The sequence below is a fragment of the Uranotaenia lowii genome, unplaced genomic scaffold, assembly GCF_029784155.1.
Source record: "Uranotaenia lowii strain MFRU-FL unplaced genomic scaffold, ASM2978415v1 HiC_scaffold_124, whole genome shotgun sequence".
NCBI classification, from domain to species: Eukaryota; Metazoa; Arthropoda; class Insecta; order Diptera; family Culicidae; genus Uranotaenia; species Uranotaenia lowii.
Window position 1 is genome coordinate 19855 of NW_026597233.1, and position 22672 is coordinate 42526.

Genomic DNA, 22672 nt, shown 5'->3' on the forward strand with positions numbered 1-22672 from the left:
ATTAAGGATTTCTTTCAGAAACTTGTTTTACTTTCAAATTCCAGTAATGAAAACTTCACCTTTGTTTTATTTAAATTCAATAACTTTATTTCCACCCGCTTCTTCGAACTCCGGAATCGTTTCAGGGCTTTTTTTGTTGTTGTCGAATAACAGAAAATTCGATAGATGATTAACGTGCTTAAGCTTTGCATTAACAAATGTAAATTATTGCCTCAATTCTAGCTGCTTACAGAACAAACGGTACGTTTCGTCGGAAATCAATTAAGGTTTTTGAGCTGTGAAATCAATTTTCGCTACGCGATTTTTGTTTCTTTTCGATAAGCATCGACCTAAACAAGCATTTCCAAATTCTTATTATAAATCAACAATATTTACCGAAAGTATTGTGCTAGTTTTAGAAAATTTAACTTTGTATCCTAACTTCAATAACAGTGGTGGATCCTATACAGAAATTAGTCAGCTAAGAACAGCGCGCGTTTTACTTATAGGTTCGGAATTGAGCTTTGTTCGATTGCTAATACTTCGTTTTTTTCACGTGTTTATTTTTCTTTAATGTTACAGACTAGATAACAATAATTATTAAAATTAGCGCCAACCGATTGTTCAAATTGAATTTAAGACAGAAACGAAAAACAGTATTCGATAGAAAAATCTACAACCTTAAAGTTAGTTTTTGTTTGTTAATCGATTTGGGAGCTCTACCTTCATTTTTTGTGATAGATATTCATAAAAGTACGCCTAGTTAGGTATGTTTGAGGATCAATTTTGCCACATTCAAGATCTACTTAGTAGTTAAGTTTATAGTTTTGTTTTTTTTTCCCAATTTTAAATTTTCATATGTGTGATTAAAATTAATATTGTTAGCTTTGAATCTTCTAGTGGATCGGTTTCCGGAGAGCTAAGGTCTCGATTTTGTTGAGAGAGTTATCGTTTATGTAATTTAGAAGATTTTTTTATGTGTGTTGTTTGATTCTTCATTTCCCATATATTTGCGCGAATGTTACAAGTAGTTGTCTAATGGTATTCTCTAAGATGTACAGGTTAAAAACTCTTATCGCTAGTTGGTAGTAATTGATCCGTTTTGCTGATGGTATTGTTGGTATTTTTTTTGGTATTTTTGTGTTTAAATTTAGTCATTAAAGTACCTGGTGAAATTGCTTTTATTTGTTGTTCATGACTTTTGTTGTAGCAGAAATTTGATAATGATTATGAGCCGATCATTTTTGAGGATTTTGTGTAAATTTATATAGCTTTTCTCTTATTCTTTAAACGATTCACTCGAATTTTAAAAAAACTTAAGATGGTTGTCTCCTAAACGTACGTCAGTTTCCGGTTCCGGTGCAATTAACATGAAATCAATCAAGTGACTGTTTCGAGCAGTTCCACCGGAAAACGACAAATGAAAAAAGAATGGGTAGTTATTTATTTTTTGTTTGGAATTTGAATACATTTTCGACTTGACGAATACGGCTATTCTACTATTTTTTTTATTAAATAAGGATAATGATCCATTTTTCTCTAAAAAAAACATGGACCATTGAAGTTTCTTGATTGTATTTTTGAAGATTTCCGGGGAAACTGCGTACAATTTTGGATTCTCAGTTTGACAATGGATGTATGAGAAAATTTTATCATCAAATTTCAAAAACCGAGCATAGGTATACATTTTGCTAATTGGCCCAAAACACTGACGTGCAAAATTTGAAGTCAATCGGAAAAATTTAGTGCTTGTATTAAATATTTACTGAAGCTTCAAATAATTTATGGGTTCCCAAAAGCGCTCAAAACATTGTGATCGAAAGAACACCAGATCTTTTTTATGTTTTTCAGTCGTTTGGCTTTAAAATTAGATTTTCCAGATATCCTTTGGCTTCTCTTAAGTGAACGAAACTTTGAACGCTTTGAGGCATCCCTAAATCGAGTCCGATTGATCCGGAATTTTTCACAGGTCAATGTTTTGGGTCAATTAAAAATGAAAAAAGTCGGTCTTTGAAATTCGAAATAACCATTTTCGCTGCCTCCCTAACGTTTATAGATGAATATTTAAAATTAAATTTCATTTCCGGGTTCAGGTTTTCCTATAACAAATCACGTTGAACGGATGTCAATACTCGATCCCAACAGTTTTTTTTTTCTAATTTCCGTATAAACATAGATGCAAGTAATTTTTCAAATTTGGCTTTGTTTCATGCTTTCGGAAAAAATGTATATTTTATTTCTCAAAATATCGAAACTCCGAGGGTTTAACTATTTACAAATCAATTAACCAGTAACGAAAACAACCACTGCTAAATAACCACTTCTTCCACAATTGGTTTGTGTACACTTAAATGAAACAAATTGAGATACAACTAAATCTAATCGTTCGCCCAAGTTTTACTTGGGCACCATCACTTTGGCCAGACTTGGGAATATTTCGGCCTGAATCGGTCCGTACTCTACATTTTCACCGTCCACCGTCATGTGCCCGGTGGTCCCGCTCGGTTCGATTCGGAACGCCGTCACCGGGATCATCTGAATGTATTCGTTCTCACGATTGGGTATGTGCGTCCCACTACTTAAACCTAACATAAACGAAAGCAGCTGGGCCCTGCCGACTCCTCCGCGGATTATCACCAACCAGATGACTCCGTCGTTGAGCTTCGATCGCGGGGCGAAGAAACAGTCCGTACTGAGGTGCGTTTGGTAGGCTGCATGAACCATCACAAAGTCTCCGCTGATGGTCTTCCAGTTTTCCATCGTAAGCGGGGCCGTAACGGCTGGCAACCGGGAAGGTGGTCCATACATCTGGGCAATCCTATCACCCCCTCCTCCACCCATTTGGGTACCACCATCGTTGGAAGCGCGATCACTTTCATACAGGCTATCCACGGTCGAAAAGTATGTACTCTTCCGCGAAGTCGCCGAGTACCAACTGTCTATCCTAGGCCGGAACGTCTCGAGATTGCTACCCGTCTCCAGCGACAAAACATCGCTAAAGTTTGTGTCACATGCATCACAGTTATTGTGCCCATCCTGCACATCTCCCCCTCGACTACAGTCGTGACAATCCAGCGTCGTATTGTAACTTATACTATGCTTCAGCTGCCCAACTCCACCGCCAATTCCAAATCCTCCTCCGCCTCCCCCACCGCCCCCAACACCATCCCGGGGCAGCGAATTCGATCGATTGTAATGGCTAACCAGCGCCGGAATGTAGGACACCTTGCCCTGGTAGGTACGCAGGCTGATCAACCGGTGGACGGACCAGAGAGTGAACCGCTGACCCCCGATGGCCCGCAACCGTTCGCTCTCGATGTCGATGTCCGAGATGAGGCCCCAGCCCACCGACAGGAACGAGTACATTATCTAAAATGAGAGGAAAAGTGTACAGATTATTATTTGGAAAAAACAAGATTAGACTTCAGAATATAAGGATAGGTAAATAGGCCAGAAGACAATCATTGGAGTATTAACATTGAAATATTCATCAACCTTACGAGATTTCTTTAAATATTTCATAGTTTCATTCTCTGTCGAATACTTAATACGTTTTTGGCTCATTGCATTGGATTCTTGAATAAAAAATCTTTTTGTTCATTGAAGATGTTACCACAAAAATCGAAACGTTTTTTGGCGAGATTTTTGAATGAAACTTACATTTTTTTCAACCAGCATTAATATCAAAATCTATTATTGCCCATTTTTGAAATAAACAGGAGCAAGTTTTGGTTTTGTTGGCATTTAGGTTGATTTAACCAAAATTCACATAGTGGATCCTTTAATGTCTCTGGTATGTCTGTTATTTGACCACAAATTTTGTTTTGTTATTATCATGTTTAAGACCAATCAGCTGTGAGATTCATCCAATTAAACAGGATTTTTTAACTGCTGATTGATATGATGTACTGGTGTACTGACTACACTAACACGACACTTAGAGCCCCAAATTGTCATAGACACATTACTCGAAATCAAATGTCCTCCCATGCCAAATTTGGTTCCGTTGATCGATCGTCGTTCACGAGTAATGCCAAAAATTGCAGAGGTGCCCCATCTCTCCTCTTTTGTTCTTCATTGAGAGGAAGAAAGAGTACCAAACCATCATAGAAATATTTCTCGTTCCCATATATCCTCGAGCAAAATTTCGTTCCATTTTTTATCAGTTCTCGAGCTTTGCTATAACATACTTTTTTGCTTGGAAAACTCTCCCCTTCCTCAAAACCATTAGGGAAACCTTCCCCGACCTCAAAATCCTCCACCTGTTTAGTTTCACGCATATTGGTTAAGTAATTTTCGATTCTATAGTATTTGTATTTGTATTTATATAGGGAACAGACAGAAAGAAAGACAGACAAAAAAAGATTTTATATAAACGTAAATTACTATTTGCGTTAAATTTATTCTATCAAATTTGCCTAGTTCTAAAAAAAAATCTTCAAAGAGGGTAAAGTCGAGGCAGAACTTTTACTGTTTTCAAAAAATCATTTCACTGCACTGAACCCAAATCCACTCTTAAAATACACATGATTTTTCACTTAAAAACAAGGATCCAGTGATTTTCTTCCATTCAAGTGCGACATATACATTTCACTTGGCAGTCACTTAAATTTCAAGTGAATTCATCCACATTCACTTCACTCGTCACTTGAATTTGAAGTGAGAAAAAATATTCACTTCCCCATCACTTGAATTTCAAGTGAATGTCGGGTCGGTTGTGTTTATTTTCAGAGTTCAAAATGGCAAATTTTAAAGAGCAGCGTTTAAAGCATATGCTGGATTTGGATTTTCCCAATTCTTTACTAGGCGATTTTGGCGGTAGTTTGTGTTAAACGTGATGTAAGAAAAAGTTATTTAAAGGTGTTATCATGTTTCAGCTTGTGGGTTGAACGGGACAGATTTTCTGGTTTGCAGCAGGGAAGATTTAGAAGTCGCACTATCCGCAGTAACCGATCTGCCTTGGGATTACGATGGAATTTTCCTTTCGCCATAAATTTATGGCGAAAGCGTATATGTAAGTATTTGAAATCGTAGTGCTGTTCTATAAATGTTCTTTTATTTAAAAACGCGAGAGATAATTAACTAGAAACTTACTTAGAAACTCAGATAAATTTCATTCGAACGTCATAGTGTAATTCACTTGACCGGTCACTTAAGTGAATTCACTTGACCCATCACTTAAAATTCAAATGAAATTACGTATGGCGAGAATTTACTACAGATGTCACTTATTTTTTAAGTGAAAATTATTTTGGGTGTGGACATCGGACTTTTATCAGATATACTTGAACCGACATACACACCACTTAACGAAAAAACGGGAGACACGAATAGCGCTATCTGGCGACAGAAATGGAAGTATTACACTGTGAATTTTTTCAGAGGTTTGATCAGAGATCCCAGGTGTACCGATTTTTCAACTGAGAATCGCAAAAAGTGTGGCGTAGCATATCGAAAAGGCGGAAAGTAAAATGAGTACTTTTTGAATAAATATAAATTTTTAACAGCACAAATTCTTACAATTCTTAAAACGTTATCTGACCCTTTACGCATCGTGATAGTGATATGACAATCGATTTAGCGCAAAGTTTAAAAAACGAAAGAATGAAAAGTGAATTTATGACTTTTATGTTATTTATGACTTCATAAATAACTTAAAATAAAAATTGAATAGGCGATGGAAGCGCTACCGAATTTGGGTGATGATTTCCCATTCGTGCAAGTGGGATGCAGCTAAAATTTCACCCAACTTATGACAGATCTTACGGGTTTTTCTTAAGAAGAAAGACTAACTTTTCGATTCCATCGCCCATTACGACATTCACGATGAAATCTGCAGGGCTTGAGATATAGCTCAGTTGACAAGTCAGTTGCTTCCTGAACAGATTCCCGTGAGTTCGAGCCCAAGATTAAACATCGAACACAGTTGTACCGGATAAGTTTTTCAATAACTTTCCGCCAACTGCAACGTTGATAAAGTCGCGAATGCCACAAAGATGGTAAACAAAAAAAAAAACGATGAAATCTGCGCTTATCTCTTTTTCGTTATTATTATTATTATTAATAATATTAGAGACACTTTACCATTTTCACGGCTTTCGTGTCTATCGTTCTTCCAGCTTATCACAACTTATCAGTTAGATTACAAAGTTTGATGAATTTCAAAACACAATTTTCCCTATCATTACAGTTGGAAAGAATTTCATAGATAGAGCCTTCCAATCCACATAAGTCACGGGCTTCGTTAAAACCTCGACATTCTACCAAAATGTGTTGAACTGTTATTTGAACTCCGCAGAAAGAGCACTCTGGCGGTGAAGTTCGGTCAAGTAAAAAGCTATGTGTTAGTCTAGTGTGTCCAATTCTCAATCTCGTTAACAACCGTTGCTCTGAGGCACATCTCCTATCTGTGTATGGGCTAATGTAAGGTTTAACACGTCGTAGAAGGGTTTGAGACCGATTCCATGTTGACTGCCACGCATCCCGTAGACAAGCTTTAACCGAACGGACTGCATCTGCTGGTGGAATGGGTATATTTAATGGTGATTTGCTTCTTCCTTGGTTCGCCAATCGATCAGCCTTCTCGTTCCCATGAATATTGCAGTGTCCTGGAATCCATGCTACAACCACGTTTTTCTCCAACAAATGTTTTTCTGTTTCATGTATCCATGGGTGCCTTGTGTGACCTTTCGAAAGCGCATCAATACAGCTTGCCGAGTCGGTGAAAATGATCGCGCGTTGCAAAAATTTGGCTTTTTCGGCTGCGATCATGAGTGCATACGCCTCAGCAGAGAATATACTGCAAATATTTGATAAAGAGCAGCTAAATTCTAGGTCTCGACTATAAACAGCAGCTCCTATGTCGTCTCCCAACTTAGATCCATCTCATAATTTTTGTATTTGTTCTGTACCATTTCATTGAAGAAGGTTAAAACTTTCGAGCTTGGATCACCTGCTCTAACTTTTTGTCGCATATAGTTATCAATACGAGGTGGTTTCAGGTACCATTGGCGGACTGTTAGTCTCGTAGGTTCACATACTTTCGGAATAGGTAAGTTTGTGGTGGCTTTGAACAGTTCTTCTGATCGTTTCGCTAGCGGACAATCATAATTGATTATACCTTTTTCTACCATTCTAACTGCCGTAACACAGAGACGTTCAATCATTTTTTGCCGGAAATTAAGCCAACCTGCCTCGGCCATTATCGAATCCACTGGGCTTGTACGAAAAGCGCCGGAGGCTAAGCGAATCATCTGATTATATATCGGGCTCAAGATTTTTTCCATATCATCGAAACGCAAACTGGTTAAACCTATTCCAAAAAGTAATTTTGAGACGACAATAGATTCACCGACTGTAATGAGTGTGTTACGATTACTTCTTTTCAACCGACCACCTAAGTCTCTTTTTCATATTTTTGTGTAACTGGCCAACCAACTGCGATGTCTTCGGTCATCAGAAGACGCAAAAGTTTTTCTTTGGAAGCGGTTCCTTAATCCATTCCAGGTGTTCTAGCTGAATCAAAGAGGAAACTGCTGATTTTAATGCCGATGTTTTTTCGGGCTTCATCATTGATTAAATCTAGTGTCTTCAGCCATAATGGATCACTGGCTGAAAAACTTGTGCATGCAACATAATCATATAATGAAAATTCAATTCAGTATTTTCTGTGCAAGATTTCGTCAGATGTGAACTTGTACGAAAAAAACAGTGCGGTTTGAGAGCTACTATTTCAGGATTATCAGAGCGTTTGATCGGAAAAATGACTGCGTTTGACTGGGCAAAATGACTGCAGTTATGTTTATGTAATTAAGAAATTTACGAAAAATTTTACTTCACTTTTCTTGGCAATTTTTCAGGTCCTGCTATGCCAACTCATCATTGTTTCTGGTTTTGTGCATATTTAAGGCAAAGTTTCTTTACATAATTTACGAAACAATGTTTGTTTCCTTTCACAAAGATATTGGTCGTAAGCCATGAGCGGGTCATGGACGAATCTTAACCCTTCGTTTCATAAAGTAACATATTTGCAACAATTAAAGTATGAAAAAAGTGAAAATTCGTGTTTTATTTTAATTTTTGATCTTGATGTCATCATTTCCAACTGTTTAAAACGATTTTAAGGGAAAAATAAAAAAATCATGAAATGAAGGCTTAACATCAAATAAAATTAAAAATAATTAATTAGTAATTGCTGAGATCCATATTTTGTTCAGAAATGTTTACATGTATTGTATGGAAATATTTTCTTAAACTCCTTTTTGTTCGCTTGTTGATTCACTAAAATTTTTATGGTGCAAGAATAGAAATAAACAATTCCATTTATTATAACTGGCATCCCTGATCAAGTCGAGTCCGAAATACACGCTATTCATAAGTTAGACGAATTTCTTAAATTAATACTTCCATTTTGTCCGCTAGAGGATGCTGATGATGTCGCCTTCTCAGTATATGAAGAAAACAAGTGTGGTGAATATTGGTTTTTATTATATATTTGCTTTTATTATAGTGAGATCTGATGAAACGATCTTGTATTCAGGACATTATTTAGTTGTAGAGAAGAATATATTTTCAGTTCCAGATTTTATACCTACTTATAATTCTGTGATTCTGGATTATTGACCATTGATTTTGAAATTTACTAAATTTTTAGAGTGATGGTTATGAAGTTTAGGAGCTTCAGAATTCGGATTCAAGGTTTAAAGCTTAGAAAATAGAACTCAAAAATCAGATTCAAACTAAGAATTAGGAATACAAAAATTTATTTAATTAGGAATTCAGATATATCATGTTTCAAAAAACTGGAATTTAGATGTGAGGAATCAGAATCCTTAACTTTTAGAATTAAATTTTTATTTCCGAACTTATATATGGAAGCTGAATCTAAAATTTATCAGTCATTCATTATTTATTCAGAATTGTTAATCCAGAATTAAAAAAACAGTTTTTTTGGAAAAACCAACTTGAAATCGTCAGTAATAAGAATAATTTGAATAAAAACGTTAAAAATTATATTTCACTAGCTACTTGCTAGCATCCTTAGTGGGTTATCGAATTGATATTTGAATTGTTTGTTACAAGTTCTGATGTAAAAATTCCGCCTTCAGTCTATCAATAGCTTCAATCAATAGTAGTCAATAGTTCAATTTTTTAATTATTGAATTATTTATTTAAAGTTTTTTAATTGTCATTTTCCGATTTTATAGCTGGCAATTGGTGGATGATGTGCAACACGAGACCCCATAGTGGTCATATAACCTCTTATTCACAACTCCTATCTCTACCTCCCCGTGGTGCAGGCTGGGATGCGAGTAACCTAAGCGGAGATTGGGCGGCGTGCAACAACAACCGAGCGTCTGTTCTCCAGGTCAGGAGCGGCTCAAACAGCGTCTGTCTAGCAGCGAGTGGCTGAATTTACGAAATGCTGCTCCCGCCAGCTAAGTCCAAGATGGCAGCGGGATAGGGACCTTAGGCTAGCAACCTACTGCTCCCGATTCATTAAATAAATTGTTACGGAATCCGAAAGAAATGACCGACCTGGAACTATGGCGACGACTTTTAGCATGAAAACACGGACACGAATTGGAACTTGGAACGTTTTAACCCTTGCCCAACAAGGCAAGCTGACACAACTTGCTAGAGAAGCTAGCCGCCTCAAGCTTGAAATTCTGGGAATGAGCGCAGTCCGTTGGCCTAACACTGAAGAACACAAGACACAGTCCAGGCAAGTCCTGCTTTACTCTGGCATACGAGGAGAACATGCTACTCGGGAACGAAGAGTTGGCCCATGCGGCCCTTATAAGATGGGAACCGATAAACGGAAGAATAATCGTAGCCAGATTTAGAACACGGGTTAGAAATGGTCCAGTGTTATGCGCCAACTGACATTCCCTCATCGACCAGCACATAAGGTCACTTGTGTATCCCGAGATAGCCGAACAGAAAATCAAATGACCATATCTGCATCAGCCGAAAATGGAGAAGAAGCCTTCTTGACGTCCGCAACAAACGAAGCGCCGAAATTGCATCTGACCATCACCTCGTTCTTGGCGAGAAACGACTGAGAGTTGCGGGTGCCCAACGGCGCGAGGAGAAAGTCGGGTGTCGATACGACGTCCGCTAGTTAGAGAATCCAGAGGTGAACAGAGCATACGTTGAACAGCTAGAGTCCCGAGCCTCGGAATTGCCGATAAACGGAACAGTCCAAGAACAGTTGCAATGGTGTGGAATCGAGAATGCCTTTATCACGACGAGCCATGGTACTCTCGGTAAAGTTTGTGAAAAAATAAGTCAATGGATGTCAGATGAAACTTGGAGGATGGTCGATGATCGGAGAAAGGCGAAAGTCGGAATTGAGCAGGCATGTTAAATGTTACGATATGCATAGCTGGAAAAAGCAGTTAGTAAACGAGCTTGTAGACGAGACAAGAGAGCCTGGACAAACTCCCTAGCCGAAGAAGGAGAAAGAGCCGCCGCCAATGGAGATATCCGATTACTTTATGACATTTCTCGCCGCCTCAGTGGTGCAAGGACTAATGCGAGAATGCCGCTGAAAGACCGAGCAGGTCAGTTTTTGACCGATCGAACAGATCAGCTCAAACGATGGACTGAGCACTTCGAACAACTCTTCCGAGTCACGAATAGCGATGGCCAACAGAACCCGCAGCTCGAAGCGCCAATAGTAAGATGCATAAATGGCGTCAACTCGGAAGCGCCCTCGCTGGCTAAAATAGAAGCGGCAATCAAAGACATGAAATCCAACAAAGCACTTGGGATCGATTGCATCCCAGCTGAAAGCCGACCCTGCCTTCTGTACTCTGCAAAGTGATCCTGAACAGGATCCAGGAGAAAATCGACGCTACACTCCGGTGACAACAAGCTGGATTCCGATCCGGACGATCATGTGTGGATCACATCACAACGCTACGAATCATATTGGAACATATCAACGAATTCCAGAAGTCCCTTCTGCTGGTGTTCGTTGATTACGAAAAAGCATTCTACCGAATTAACCATGAAAACATCTGGGCAGCTCTAATGCGACGAGGAGTCCCAGAGAAACTAGTCCATCTCATCAAGGCACAGTACGAGACATTTTCATGCAAGGTCTCGCACGACGGTGTCTTGTCCGATCCAATCCCGGTAACTGCTGGAGTGAGACGAGGATGTATCTTATCACCGCTAATTTTCTAATAGTAATGGATGAAATTCTCTGGATCGACCGACTGTGAACCGAACCGATGATTGCCGTGGAATCCTTCAACAATGGAGCAACTGAACGACCTTGACCTGGCTGACGATATTGTTTTGCTCGCCCAAACACAATCGGATATGCAGAGCCAACTCGACGACCTCACCGAAAGCTTCAAGACAGCAAGCAGGTCTTAAAGTCAATGTCGGAAAGACCAAGTCTATGGAAATCAACACAGCAAATCCCTCCAGTTTCGTGGTAGCTGGACAACAGGTTTAGAAAGTGGAGTGCTTCCAGTATCTTTGTAGCTAGATTACGCCTGATGCTGATACCAAGATGGACATCGAAACCCGGATCAGAAAATCCCGATTTGCGTTTGCGAATCTCCGAAACATCTGGCGCTCACGCCAGATCTCTCTACACTAAAATCCGAATCTTGAACTCCAACGTCAAATCCGTATTTGTCGGACCCTTAGATAGAGATAGATAGATAAATTTGCACGATTAAGTAATTACCGTATTATGTAGAGAAAATTATATAGGAGTCCCCTTGCTATCTTTCCATCTCCCTACTGGTTAGAGAACGGTTTTCTACCTCCATTAAGAGATTCAGTTATATTTTTTAAACTAAACCCTAACATTTTAACATATTTAAGAACTTAACAAGCTTCCCTTTGACAAACCCTGATTCTGCGCATTTTCATTTTTAGCTAACAAGGAAACTAATTTGAGAATTAATAAGAACATTCGAAAAACCCAACTCCAATTTCAAATGAGAAAATGAATAAGAAAAAGATAAAAAAAAAAGTTGTACTATAGTGGGATTGTACTTCATGTACACTCTTTTTCTATTTACTATAGTAAAACTAATTTTCAATTCATATAAATAATTCAAAACAGGCGCAAATAAGTAAATTTAGTTGATATTCGGAATTTTGACTGAAACATGTTACTTAAAAAATATAGATAGCAAAGAAATTCAATGAAAAAATCTCATATTTCAACCAGCTATTTCTAGGTAACAACTGGATTGAAGTCTACAATTTCCTCATTTTTTGTTGCTCGAAGTTATGAGATTATTGTTTTTAGAAAATGTTTTGAGTGTTAGTTTGAATTGAACAATTGAAGAGCATAAGAGGCACTAAAATATTCCGATTTCTCGGAGGAATTCCCGACTTTGTTCCCGCATTTTCCCGATGGATTTTGAATCCCGACTTTTTCTCGCATTTTCTGACTTTCCCGAATGAGTGGCCATTTTGTACGCTGTCTAATTTGATTTCATTTGCTTGAATAGATCTCGATTTATGTAAAAAAAAAATCTAATGGAACCCACCCCGCTCCCCCCTTCGTATCTTTTCACTGGAAAAAAGGAGTGTTTCAAACAAGCATTTATCATTCTTAACTTTACTCAAGCCATTCCTCGGCACAAGGCAAAAAAGAAATAGTACTCTTAGACTGTACTCGAAAAATTGTAACCCTTTTTTTGTGCAACCCTATAGTCTTTATCGTGCCCATCCGTCAAATTTTCCCGCATTCCTGTAAATATACTCAAAATCACATTTTTTTTAAGAATTTCAAACAAAATGAAACCTAAATACAAAGATTCACGTCTCTAGTACCTACTGTTCACAACCCTTTTCCCCTACAGTAATAATAATTCAAATGCTACTTTCACCAAGTGTCCCGGCGGTGCCAAACACTTACCCGAGAACGTGTCTCCACTCGTACTACATCTAGGGAGGAATGTTTGCCTTTGACGACGGTGAGTGCCGAGGCCAGGATCGGTTTCATCTCAAACGGTTCGCTGAAAAGAGGATGGAGAAAAGCAGAAAAAAATAATAAAAATCACAATCCTTAACCAAAAGTGGCGGCACTTGATTTCATGCCATGGTAATAGGGGGAAGTGTTCCTAAATGCGCATGTTGGGTAATATGCGCATACAGCCGATTGTCGATATGGCTAGAGATTCATCATATCTAATCAGTGCAGTTTGAGGGTAATATGCTTTTAACACATGGCATTAAAAAATTAAATTGTTATATAAAGTCGAAAAAATTTAAAAATTCAAACAAGATTTTTGCCAGTTTTGTTATAATATATTGAACTTTAATTATTGTGCGTACAGATTCTGTGAACAAAAATTTTAATGGTTTTTCTCTCTTATTCATCTGGAAATCGGAAATTCAACAAATTGAAGCTTTTGGCAAAGTTGTAGATGATAAGATATTGGAATAAGAGACAGGTTCTGAATGCCCATATCAAGGCAGGTTAAATGCCTATATCTAGAAAAATAGATTATTCTTATAAATTTTTTACTTTCTATCATTTAAACATTAAATCTACGCTCAAATCACGATCTTACAGCGAAAAAAGAAGAACTTCATACTAATCCGATAAAAATACATTATGGACAAAATATTACCATGAAATATGGCCATATGGCATACTTAACTATGCTTCATGCAAAAGAACTAGTGATGTAAAAAATTTCACCAAAATTTCAGCCTTGACGTATGCTTAACATCCGTTTCTACCATTTTCAATTAAATAATTTCAAAATATTGCAAGTGTAAATGAAATATAGCTTAAAACATAAATATGCGCATTTAGCGCGCCGGTTTCGGAAATCGGTTATTTTGACTTCTTTTATTATAAAATTATTTTCACAAAAACTCTAAGAGATTTTAACAGAAAAATTGCTCTTACGTATAGAAAACAGATTTCCGCTCATGTGCATATAGTTTTCAGACTCCTATCTATCGGAATATGGGAGAAAATGAGTGTTTTCCTTAATATGCGCATATAGCCCGCCTCTCCCCTACTTGTTGATTATTCAAAGCCAGATTTATCCGAACCATCTCTCTAACGAACCAACTGACACTCTGGTTAGTGGAAAACCACCAAATCTGAAGTGAGCAAATGTGTGCAACAAGATAATAATATATGTACAATCAATTATTCAGCAGGCAGAATGTGAAACAGTTTAGTAAGCGAGACGAAACAGTTGATAAGTTTTCATATATAAAGCTCTGTCAGAGTTACTTTCCATGAACAGTACTGAAATCTTCAGGGAAATTGTGAAAGCATTTTTAAATACTTTTGTTAAGAATTTTTATCAAACAACATTAAAGATATCTTCAGAAACATAAAACTAATAATTGCATTTTTCAACGTTCAAAACAAGTCAATTTTCTGAGAAAAAAAACAACTCGATGTTTATCTCTGACACCTCAACAGAAAAGAAAACAGTCGGTTACATGGCATGGGAAAATGAACTTAATAAGGACTAATTGCTCCACTCTCATCGTGTCGGTCACTAATGGTCGGTAATAGAATGATCTAATTTACATGTCAATGTGATAATTTCAGATAACTGGCCCAACCACGTCTGTAATGATGCCGTTCGTTACACTGCACTTGAGAAGATTGTATTAAGATTTAGCTAACTTAATCAAACGATTTGAGATAAACTAGTATAGGTTTGTTTGCCTATTTTATTTACGAGCATTTAATCTAGTAGAGGTAAAACGACGTAAACGAACCAACGATTTATGTCGTTGAAATATGTACATATAAGTCTCAATATCTTTATGGACCATGAATGTTTGATGCTCCCCACTGCAATTGAAGGGATATTTTGAAATTGTTGCTATATTTAGTTTCCAAACAGAGATTCTAATTTAGGTAATATTGATTCAAAAATCTGTTACTCTACTGCTAAACTAGACCAAAACACCTTATTAAGATTTTTCCCTGTCCAATCCGACAAATATTTGTATTTAAATATTCTACTGTGCAGTATTTTAGTTTTGATACTAGTTCATATAGCAACTCCATCAACTACTTTTTCACTCTACAGGCAGATAGAACAAGTTTTCCGTATGCTTAGAAAACGTGCTGCTATTCAGCCTTTTTCCTTTTCCAATGTTTCACCAACTGTTTGGCAAGAAAAAACAAGCGTCTACCATGGGTTCTCTATTTAAAAAAAAGATTCAGATTATCATATGCACAATTAAATTCTAAGTAATAGGAATATGGATTAATAAATAAGTCGTACTTCACCTTGTACATTTCAGAAAGCACGATTCAAAATTCCCCATTCTCAAATTGCAGTGTTGAACAAAGTTTGAATACAGAAGCAATTCCTAATTAAGAGCTTCGAAAAAATAACACTTAGTATTAATAATCTTAGAATCAGAGGAAGAACAAAATCTTCAGTTGTTTAATCGAGATTCAAGAACCTGTATATCAAAAGAAACGACATTTGATCCATTTAAAAATTATATATCTGGCCACATCGGTGAAAGCTTGGACCAAAAAATCTTCAGAACTGAATAAAATAACGTGGAAAAGCGCACTCTCTTCCAACTTCGGAAAGCTGCCCTTTCCTTCTCGGTTGATATTTTTTCGAGAAATTTTCACACAATCTAGTTCAACTATCCAACTAACGCTCCACAAATTTTAAAGTTTGTGCAGTAGAGGGTGTCGTTGCAACTTTTCCCGAACTTCAAAAACCCTGTAGTCTAAAAAGTTTCCTTTTTGGTCAAAACGAACTGATGAATTTTTGCAGATTTTTTAAATAAGATTTAGGTACCTGGGTTTTTATTCGAAATTTTGTATGGAATAACGCAAAAATTTGTTTGGAGAACGTCACTCTTTTGTTTTTCTTGGATATTTTGTCTGACGCAATGCAAATGAAATTGCATTATATGGAGCCTATTGGAAAATTCTCTGGCTACATCTGGCCTCAGACAAAGTTTATTCGTTTGAAAAAAGGCATGAATTTGTTCGAGCAAAACATGCTACACGATTGAAAATGCCCAAACTTTAAATGTGATTTGGGTAAGTAAAAGAAACAGTTCCACCTAATTTATGTTACAATTTTGTAAAACTATTGCATTTGGTGACCCGAATAATCCGATAAGTTAATAGGTCTTAAATAAAATAAAATAATAATAATTATTGCATCTGGTGACTCCAAATTTCTGGTAACCCTAACTTTTTTTGCAAATGATAGAAAATCTTATGTAGATTATTTCATAAGAACATACTAAGACTCTAAAACTAATAGGTTTCTTGTTTAAATAATATTTCTGATAATTGGATGGAAAATACCAGTTTCTTTTAATAAAAAAAAAATGAATGCTCTGTTTGGGGGGTTAAAACGTTTTTCTCGCTACTCCTACCGCTTTGCCGTCTTCGGCAAAGTTTAAGCCAGAGAATTTTTTCAATAAGTTTCATATGTTGGAATTTCATTTGCATTGCATCAGAACAAAATATTCAAGAAATACCAAAAAAGTGACATTTTCCAAACAAATTTTCGCGTTTTTCCATACGAAATTTCAAATCAAAACCCGGGTACCTTAATCTTATTTTAAAAATCTGGAAAAAATCCGTTGTTCGTTTTGACAAAAAAGGAAACTTTTTTTAGGCAACAGGTTTTTTTTTAAATTCGAGAAAAGTTTTAATACGACACACTCTACGGTGCAATGATAATAACAAAAAATACAGCTATTCCATTGAAAATGGAAAAAAAAATATTTCCCAAAAACGCAGGAATAAAGTTTCTTTCAATTTATCCATTTTTTTTTTTTGGTAAATTTTGATTTTGAAGAAGAAAAAGCCCCAAAAACATGGATTACAATATTTCCTAAACAAACATCCGTAAATAAATGAAATCCGCAGCATTTTGATCACGTTAATTGATTTAGATGAAACTTGGCCAAATACTAAATTAAACTTTTTTAAACCATTTGACAAAATTTTAAGTTTTTTTTTCAATGAAAATTTCCGATGATACAGTGAATTTTGTGAAACAATCTCGAATTTATCTTTTTCAAGGTTTACCTTTATCTTTTTTTTGTCATTGCCCAGTCTGCAAATTTTGTGAAGCGTTAGTTGGATAGTTGAACTAGATTGTGTGAAAATTTCTCGGAAAAAAATCAACCGAGAAAAAAGGCAGCTTGTCGAAGTTGGAAGAGAGTGCGCTGCTTTACGCCATTTCATTATTTTTCGAACACTTTTGAACGTTCAAGCTCTAAAGTGAACACATAAAAAATCCCAAAAAACAATACATTTTATTCTCGGTGGATCGCAATACACGGTATGAAGAACTTGAATTTTGTTAAAATTCAGGTGGTTTTCTTACAACGAACACGAGCCAGAGCTAAGCAGTGAATAAAATTACTCCTTAGCATAAGTTCATATAACGAGGTTTGAAAATAATCCTCCGAATTACAACAGCAATAACAATACTTTCCTAGGTTGAATTTTTATTTTGAAAGCTGAAAGTTCTGCTACGAAAGCTTGGCTCGATTGGAATCGATTTTTACAGTTCTTTTGTATCGATTGGAGTTCTTGGCAAGGTTTCCGAAAAAAATTCTGTGTTTTGAAGAAAAAAAAATCTGAGTTTCTGTGACTTAACCCAAAATTCTGTGATGGTTTTCTGTGACGCTTATTCTTTAAGTTTCATTTAAAATTCCTTAAAAATGGGTCTTTTTACATTTAACATGAGGAAAACCCATAAACCTTACTAATCTTATAATATTTTTTCAATCTGAACTTATAAATCCGAAATTTATACTGGCATCAAAACTTAAAATATTTAAAACACGTACAAAATTAAAAAAATCTGTGAATATTCCCAAAATTCTGTGTTCTGTGACACAGATTCTGTGATGAAAATTTGCTCAAAATTCTGTGAAATTATAGATTTTTCTGTGATTTCGGCAACATTGGCTCTGGGTTGCAGATGTCGGGATTTGAGTAGATTTCTAATAACTATTGTTTACTTGCTATCAAGATTGTGTAGACGGTAAATTTTTGACTCGATTTCCAGCAAAAAGATCTGGTGGTAACGTTCAGCAATCCAAATTTTTGCTGGAAATCATCAATCGGTTATCTAATTGCTGGATTTTTCAGCATTCGGTAGTATTCATGTCATTTTTGCTAGAAAATCAGCAATCGGTTTTCAGATTGCTGGACTTTTCAGCAATTGCTCAAGTTTGCTGGAAAGTCGACAAACGAGTTGTCAAATTGGAGTCTGTTTGATTTCATACACTGGAGCAAGGTGAGACTATATTTCACGAATTTTGGTTAGGTTAATACAATGATTTTTATTTTCTTCTTTTTTCTAGATATTTCATGAAAAATATTAATCAAAACTCTATTTTAGGTGGCGGATGATAAGCACTTTGGCAGAAAGCTGCCACCTCAGAGCCGATGTTGGTATATTGACAAAACTTATATAGATCAAGAAATAAAAACATACATAATTGAAAAATTAAAGATAATCATTGTTATTTTTTTTGATTATCATGTGCACAGCCCGCAAATACAGCCAAATGTTTTGAGAAAAATAGCTGGTTTTCAGCAATCTTGATTGACGATTTCCAACAATTTGAATGGAACTATAATTTTGATTATTATCTTTTATAGAATATCAGCCTGTCCAATAAAAACTCACTGAATTAATATCTGATAGCTAGATTATGGAGGAAAATAAAATAATTATATTAATCTAACCAAAATTCGTAAAATATAGTCTCACCTTGCTTCAGCGTATACGAAAACAAACAGACTCCAATTTGACAACTCGATTGCTGATTTTCCAGCAAAGTAGATCAATTTCTGGAAAGTCCAGAAATTTGAAAACCGATTGCTGATTTTTCAGCCAAAATGACAAGAACACAACCGAATGCTGCAAAATCCAGCAATTCGAAAACCGATTGCTGGTTTCCAGCAAAAATTTGGATTGCTGAACGTTTCCAGCATTTTTTTTTTTTGCTGGAAATCGAGGCAAAAATTTACAATGTAAGTTTTGAAATTCTAAATCATGTCAGACTCTGAGTAAAAATTCAAAGCATAAATCAATATTCAATTCAAAATTCAAAATACATTAATTTAAATTTGAAATAAAAACGTACAAAGTACTGAAAACTACAGTATTATAATTTCGGTACTGATTATTTTAATCATCGAGAATTACTCCAAACCTGTTCAGTTGTGTTTTTCGAGTTAAAGTGATAGTATTTCACTGATCAATAATTGTTTTGCTCATTTAAAAAAAATGCATTAAAAGGTCAAATTTCTAAATATGTAATAGATATAGAAAGTGAATTTGGGAAAATTTGTTGTTTTGCAATACACTTCAAACTATAACGCGATCGTAATCGTATTTTTTTTTTTTTGTGAAAAAATGAATCCAACATCGTGGTTAGGAATTTGATTCATGAATTTTCATCGTTACTCAGGAAATAAATCAGTCGTCAGTATTTAGTAGGATTCGAACCCAAATTTTGTACCTCTTGAATAAAAGTTTCAAGTGTGACTCTGACTTAAGCAAGATAAATATCTACAGGGAATAAAAAAGTCACCGAACACATGAGAAAACAACTTCCGTTCTCCAGAGGAATGGACATGAATGTGAGTTCGAATCCTTCAAGAGAACTGTTGATTTTTATTTGCAGGCTTTCAACATTTTTTATTTGATTTATTTCCTCAAAATTTCTAAGTTCATGAATTCACTATTACATTGTTAGAAAGTATCGCTCAAAATATGTGGTGCTTTTAATTACTTTCGTGCTTTTCGTATTGCTAAAAATTACGACAACAATTGATAACATTCTACGATTTGATTGAGTTTGTTGAAATTTGTTCCTTTCAAAACGCAACCATCCTAAGAGAACATAAGTTTTGATTCTTTCCCTTGTTGCGGTATCCGGCTAAACTTGTCCAGTCCCCTTAACGATGGCCGTCAACAACATGAAGGAACAACGCGGTCCAAAACAAATAAAACTGTTTTTTTCCATTTCCGGCTCAGATGTACATTGAGATTGCCCCCGAATGGTAGCCTCAAGCAATGACGACGACGACGCTTTTGGAAGAATCGCCTCCCTAGCCATAAATCTGATATGGCAAGCCCAGCTGCTTGTTGTATAGGTATAAATATATTACTTCAGAGAGTTCCTAGCAATTCAGACAAATCGCAAACACGCATTGGGACGTATAAAGCTTTCATTGTCTGATTTACTGCGCTTGCATTGGCGTGGGAGCTATCTGAATGACTGATATGATTGTTGGAGGAAATAATTAAATTTATAAATATAAATAAACCTTTTTAAAGGAATTTGTTTGGAAACCTCCAAATGAAATTTTGTATGACGACTCCAATTTTGACCTTTGAACGACAAAACTTGATTCGGAGTTATTGACCCCACAAACAGGATTAGTGCCTATCGCTAGCCTAGAGCCACTGTTGTCGAGTGCTTGACAACAACATCTTACCGCACAAAATAGTAAACAAAATAGCTGCATTTCGATCCCCACACACAAACCATCGTTGTTTGACTCACGTTTACCTTGAGGTGTCAATTCTCGTACCGCATTCGCTTGCATTGTATTGCGCGCATTTATGCATACGATTGAAGAACTGCCATTGAAGGAATTAATTCTTGCAGGAAAGCATCAATCGGTTGGAATGCAACGGTACTGAATGGCTTCGTGCTTAAACTTAACCTTCAACAATTGTTTTGGTGAAGAAAATAAAACTTTTAATGTGCAAGCATATCAAGGTCTTATAGCCACAACCGAAGTAATGGGCGATTTTCGTGTCAATACTTGAATGTCGATACCACGAAGAAGGCAATTAGTAAGTTGATAAAGATCGACACAAAAAACATGACCCTTCCAAGGCACTCCAAGGGAACAGTTTCGGATGAAAACCTCCTCTACTTAGGTTCGAAGTTTTAAGTATAGGGCTTTACAACAATTATTTACTATTAGCACACTCACGAGGCTCACTTGACACAACTTTAAGTGGGACTTCTTGCAAGAAAAATATTAGATGACGATAAGAAAGTAAGTAGCATGGTGGAATTGTCCAGATAATCACTTGTTATGTAAGTTTTGCTTTGCATGGCTTAGGAGTGGAGTTACTAAGGCATAGAAAACAGCAGCACCTCTTAAACTAATAGTATGGCTTTAAAGGTATCATTTTCTTCCGTGTAGTAGCAACTAATTGTTTCATTTTTAATAATAATTAAACTTTCTCCAATCGACTGCTGAATGAGACACGTTAAACTATGAGAAACTTAGCTTGAATGGATTGTTTTCTCCTATTCAACTCATGTAGTACTTAATATTTTTAAATTTCTTTTTTTTTTTAATATTAGGAAATCCTCAGACCATTGATTTTTTCTTTCTATCACAAAGCCAATTAATTATACCCGATGCCGCTTGTCATTCTGTAAATTTCCATGTCTAACATTTTGCAATATCGGACGACAATTTCTTTTCTTATCTTGAAAGGACTAACAATTACAAAAATTTGCAGACCCACGGTTTTGGATGCAAGAGATGGCTAAAATGCTTGATATCATATGTGTTAAGTATAAACTTAAGAAATAATTGATGCATGACTGGGACTTAAGACACGGGATAAGCTGGTCCTCAGGTTGGTGTTCTCTATTTTATTGATGTTTAGAATTGGCCATTACAGCCTTCAAAGCTTCTAGTTATTCTAGTATAAGGCCCAGAGAACGGACGTACAAGCTAGCCCATGAAATTTATGTAAAATTTCCAACGATCGTTTTGAACCTTTTTTTTTTTTTTCAGATGTCTCTAAACACACCAAAGAGAACTGTCAAAACCAAACTGAGAAAAAAAGCAAAATTTCGCTTAGTTTTAAAGTGGTATGAACTGTTTGGCATGTTTCAAAATTTCTGTTAAAGTTTCGTAACGCTTTCGTCCGGTTGCATAATATCTTAAAAGTTAACCGCTAATTCTTTCAAGCAAGTAGTGCTAAATTTTGGGCAATGGGATGCAAAAGTGATACTTGAAAGTAGCCCGCTTCAAGTTGTCTAGAATCAGTTCTGATGAGTAAGACTAATCGTCAAGAATGTTCCTAATTAACTGGATATAGCCGATTCGTCCTTTGCGATAACCGCTCAAGAAGTGCAAAAACTTATTGTAAAACTGTTAGTGATTTTGACTGCCTCTAAAAGTTTATCACCAGTACTTTATACGATTTATACTGATTGACTTTTTTCGGTGAGTGAAAAAACTTTTTTTAAATTTTAAATTTGCGTTACGTTTCGGCTTACTCTGGGAGATCTTCCTCTGATGGGTGAAGGAAAGGAACCCCAAACTTTACGTAAATTTAAAAAAAGGTTGTTTCACCGAAAAAAGTCAATTAGTAAAACCCGTCTATAATAAAAGAAGTGGAATTCTGTCCAGCCAAGCCGTGCGAACAGGTGGGGAGGGGGGGAGGGTATACTACCCCCCTCCTCTATGGAGATTTTTTCCAAGTAAAATTTTCAGAACAAGAAAAGAATTTACAACAGTAACCGGAAATTTCTTGATCGAAAAAGGTATCAACGAATAAGAGTTAACAAACATGTCAGAAAATTTACTCGCCTCTGGCAGAATTTTGTCTAAAATCACTCAAGGCCAAAGACATTTCATTTTACGAAATTAAGTATATGACTTTCACGAATTGAAACC

At 36.1% G+C, this 22672-nt stretch overlaps 1 protein-coding gene across 1 annotated transcript; it reads right to left on the reverse strand.

Moving 5' to 3' along the window:
* Positions 1–60: 60 nt before the first annotated feature.
* On the reverse strand, positions 61–12980 carry LOC129759225 (sphingosine kinase 2-like). The gene is made up of 2 exons (XM_055756630.1): positions 12875–12980; positions 61–3348 (listed from the first exon to the last, which is right to left on the reverse strand). The coding sequence occupies exons 1-2, from the start codon at positions 12959–12961 to the stop codon at positions 2377–2379; spliced, it is 1059 nt and encodes a 352-aa protein (XP_055612605.1). The 5' UTR covers positions 12962–12980; the 3' UTR covers positions 61–2376.
* Positions 12981–22672: the final 9692 nt, after the last annotated feature.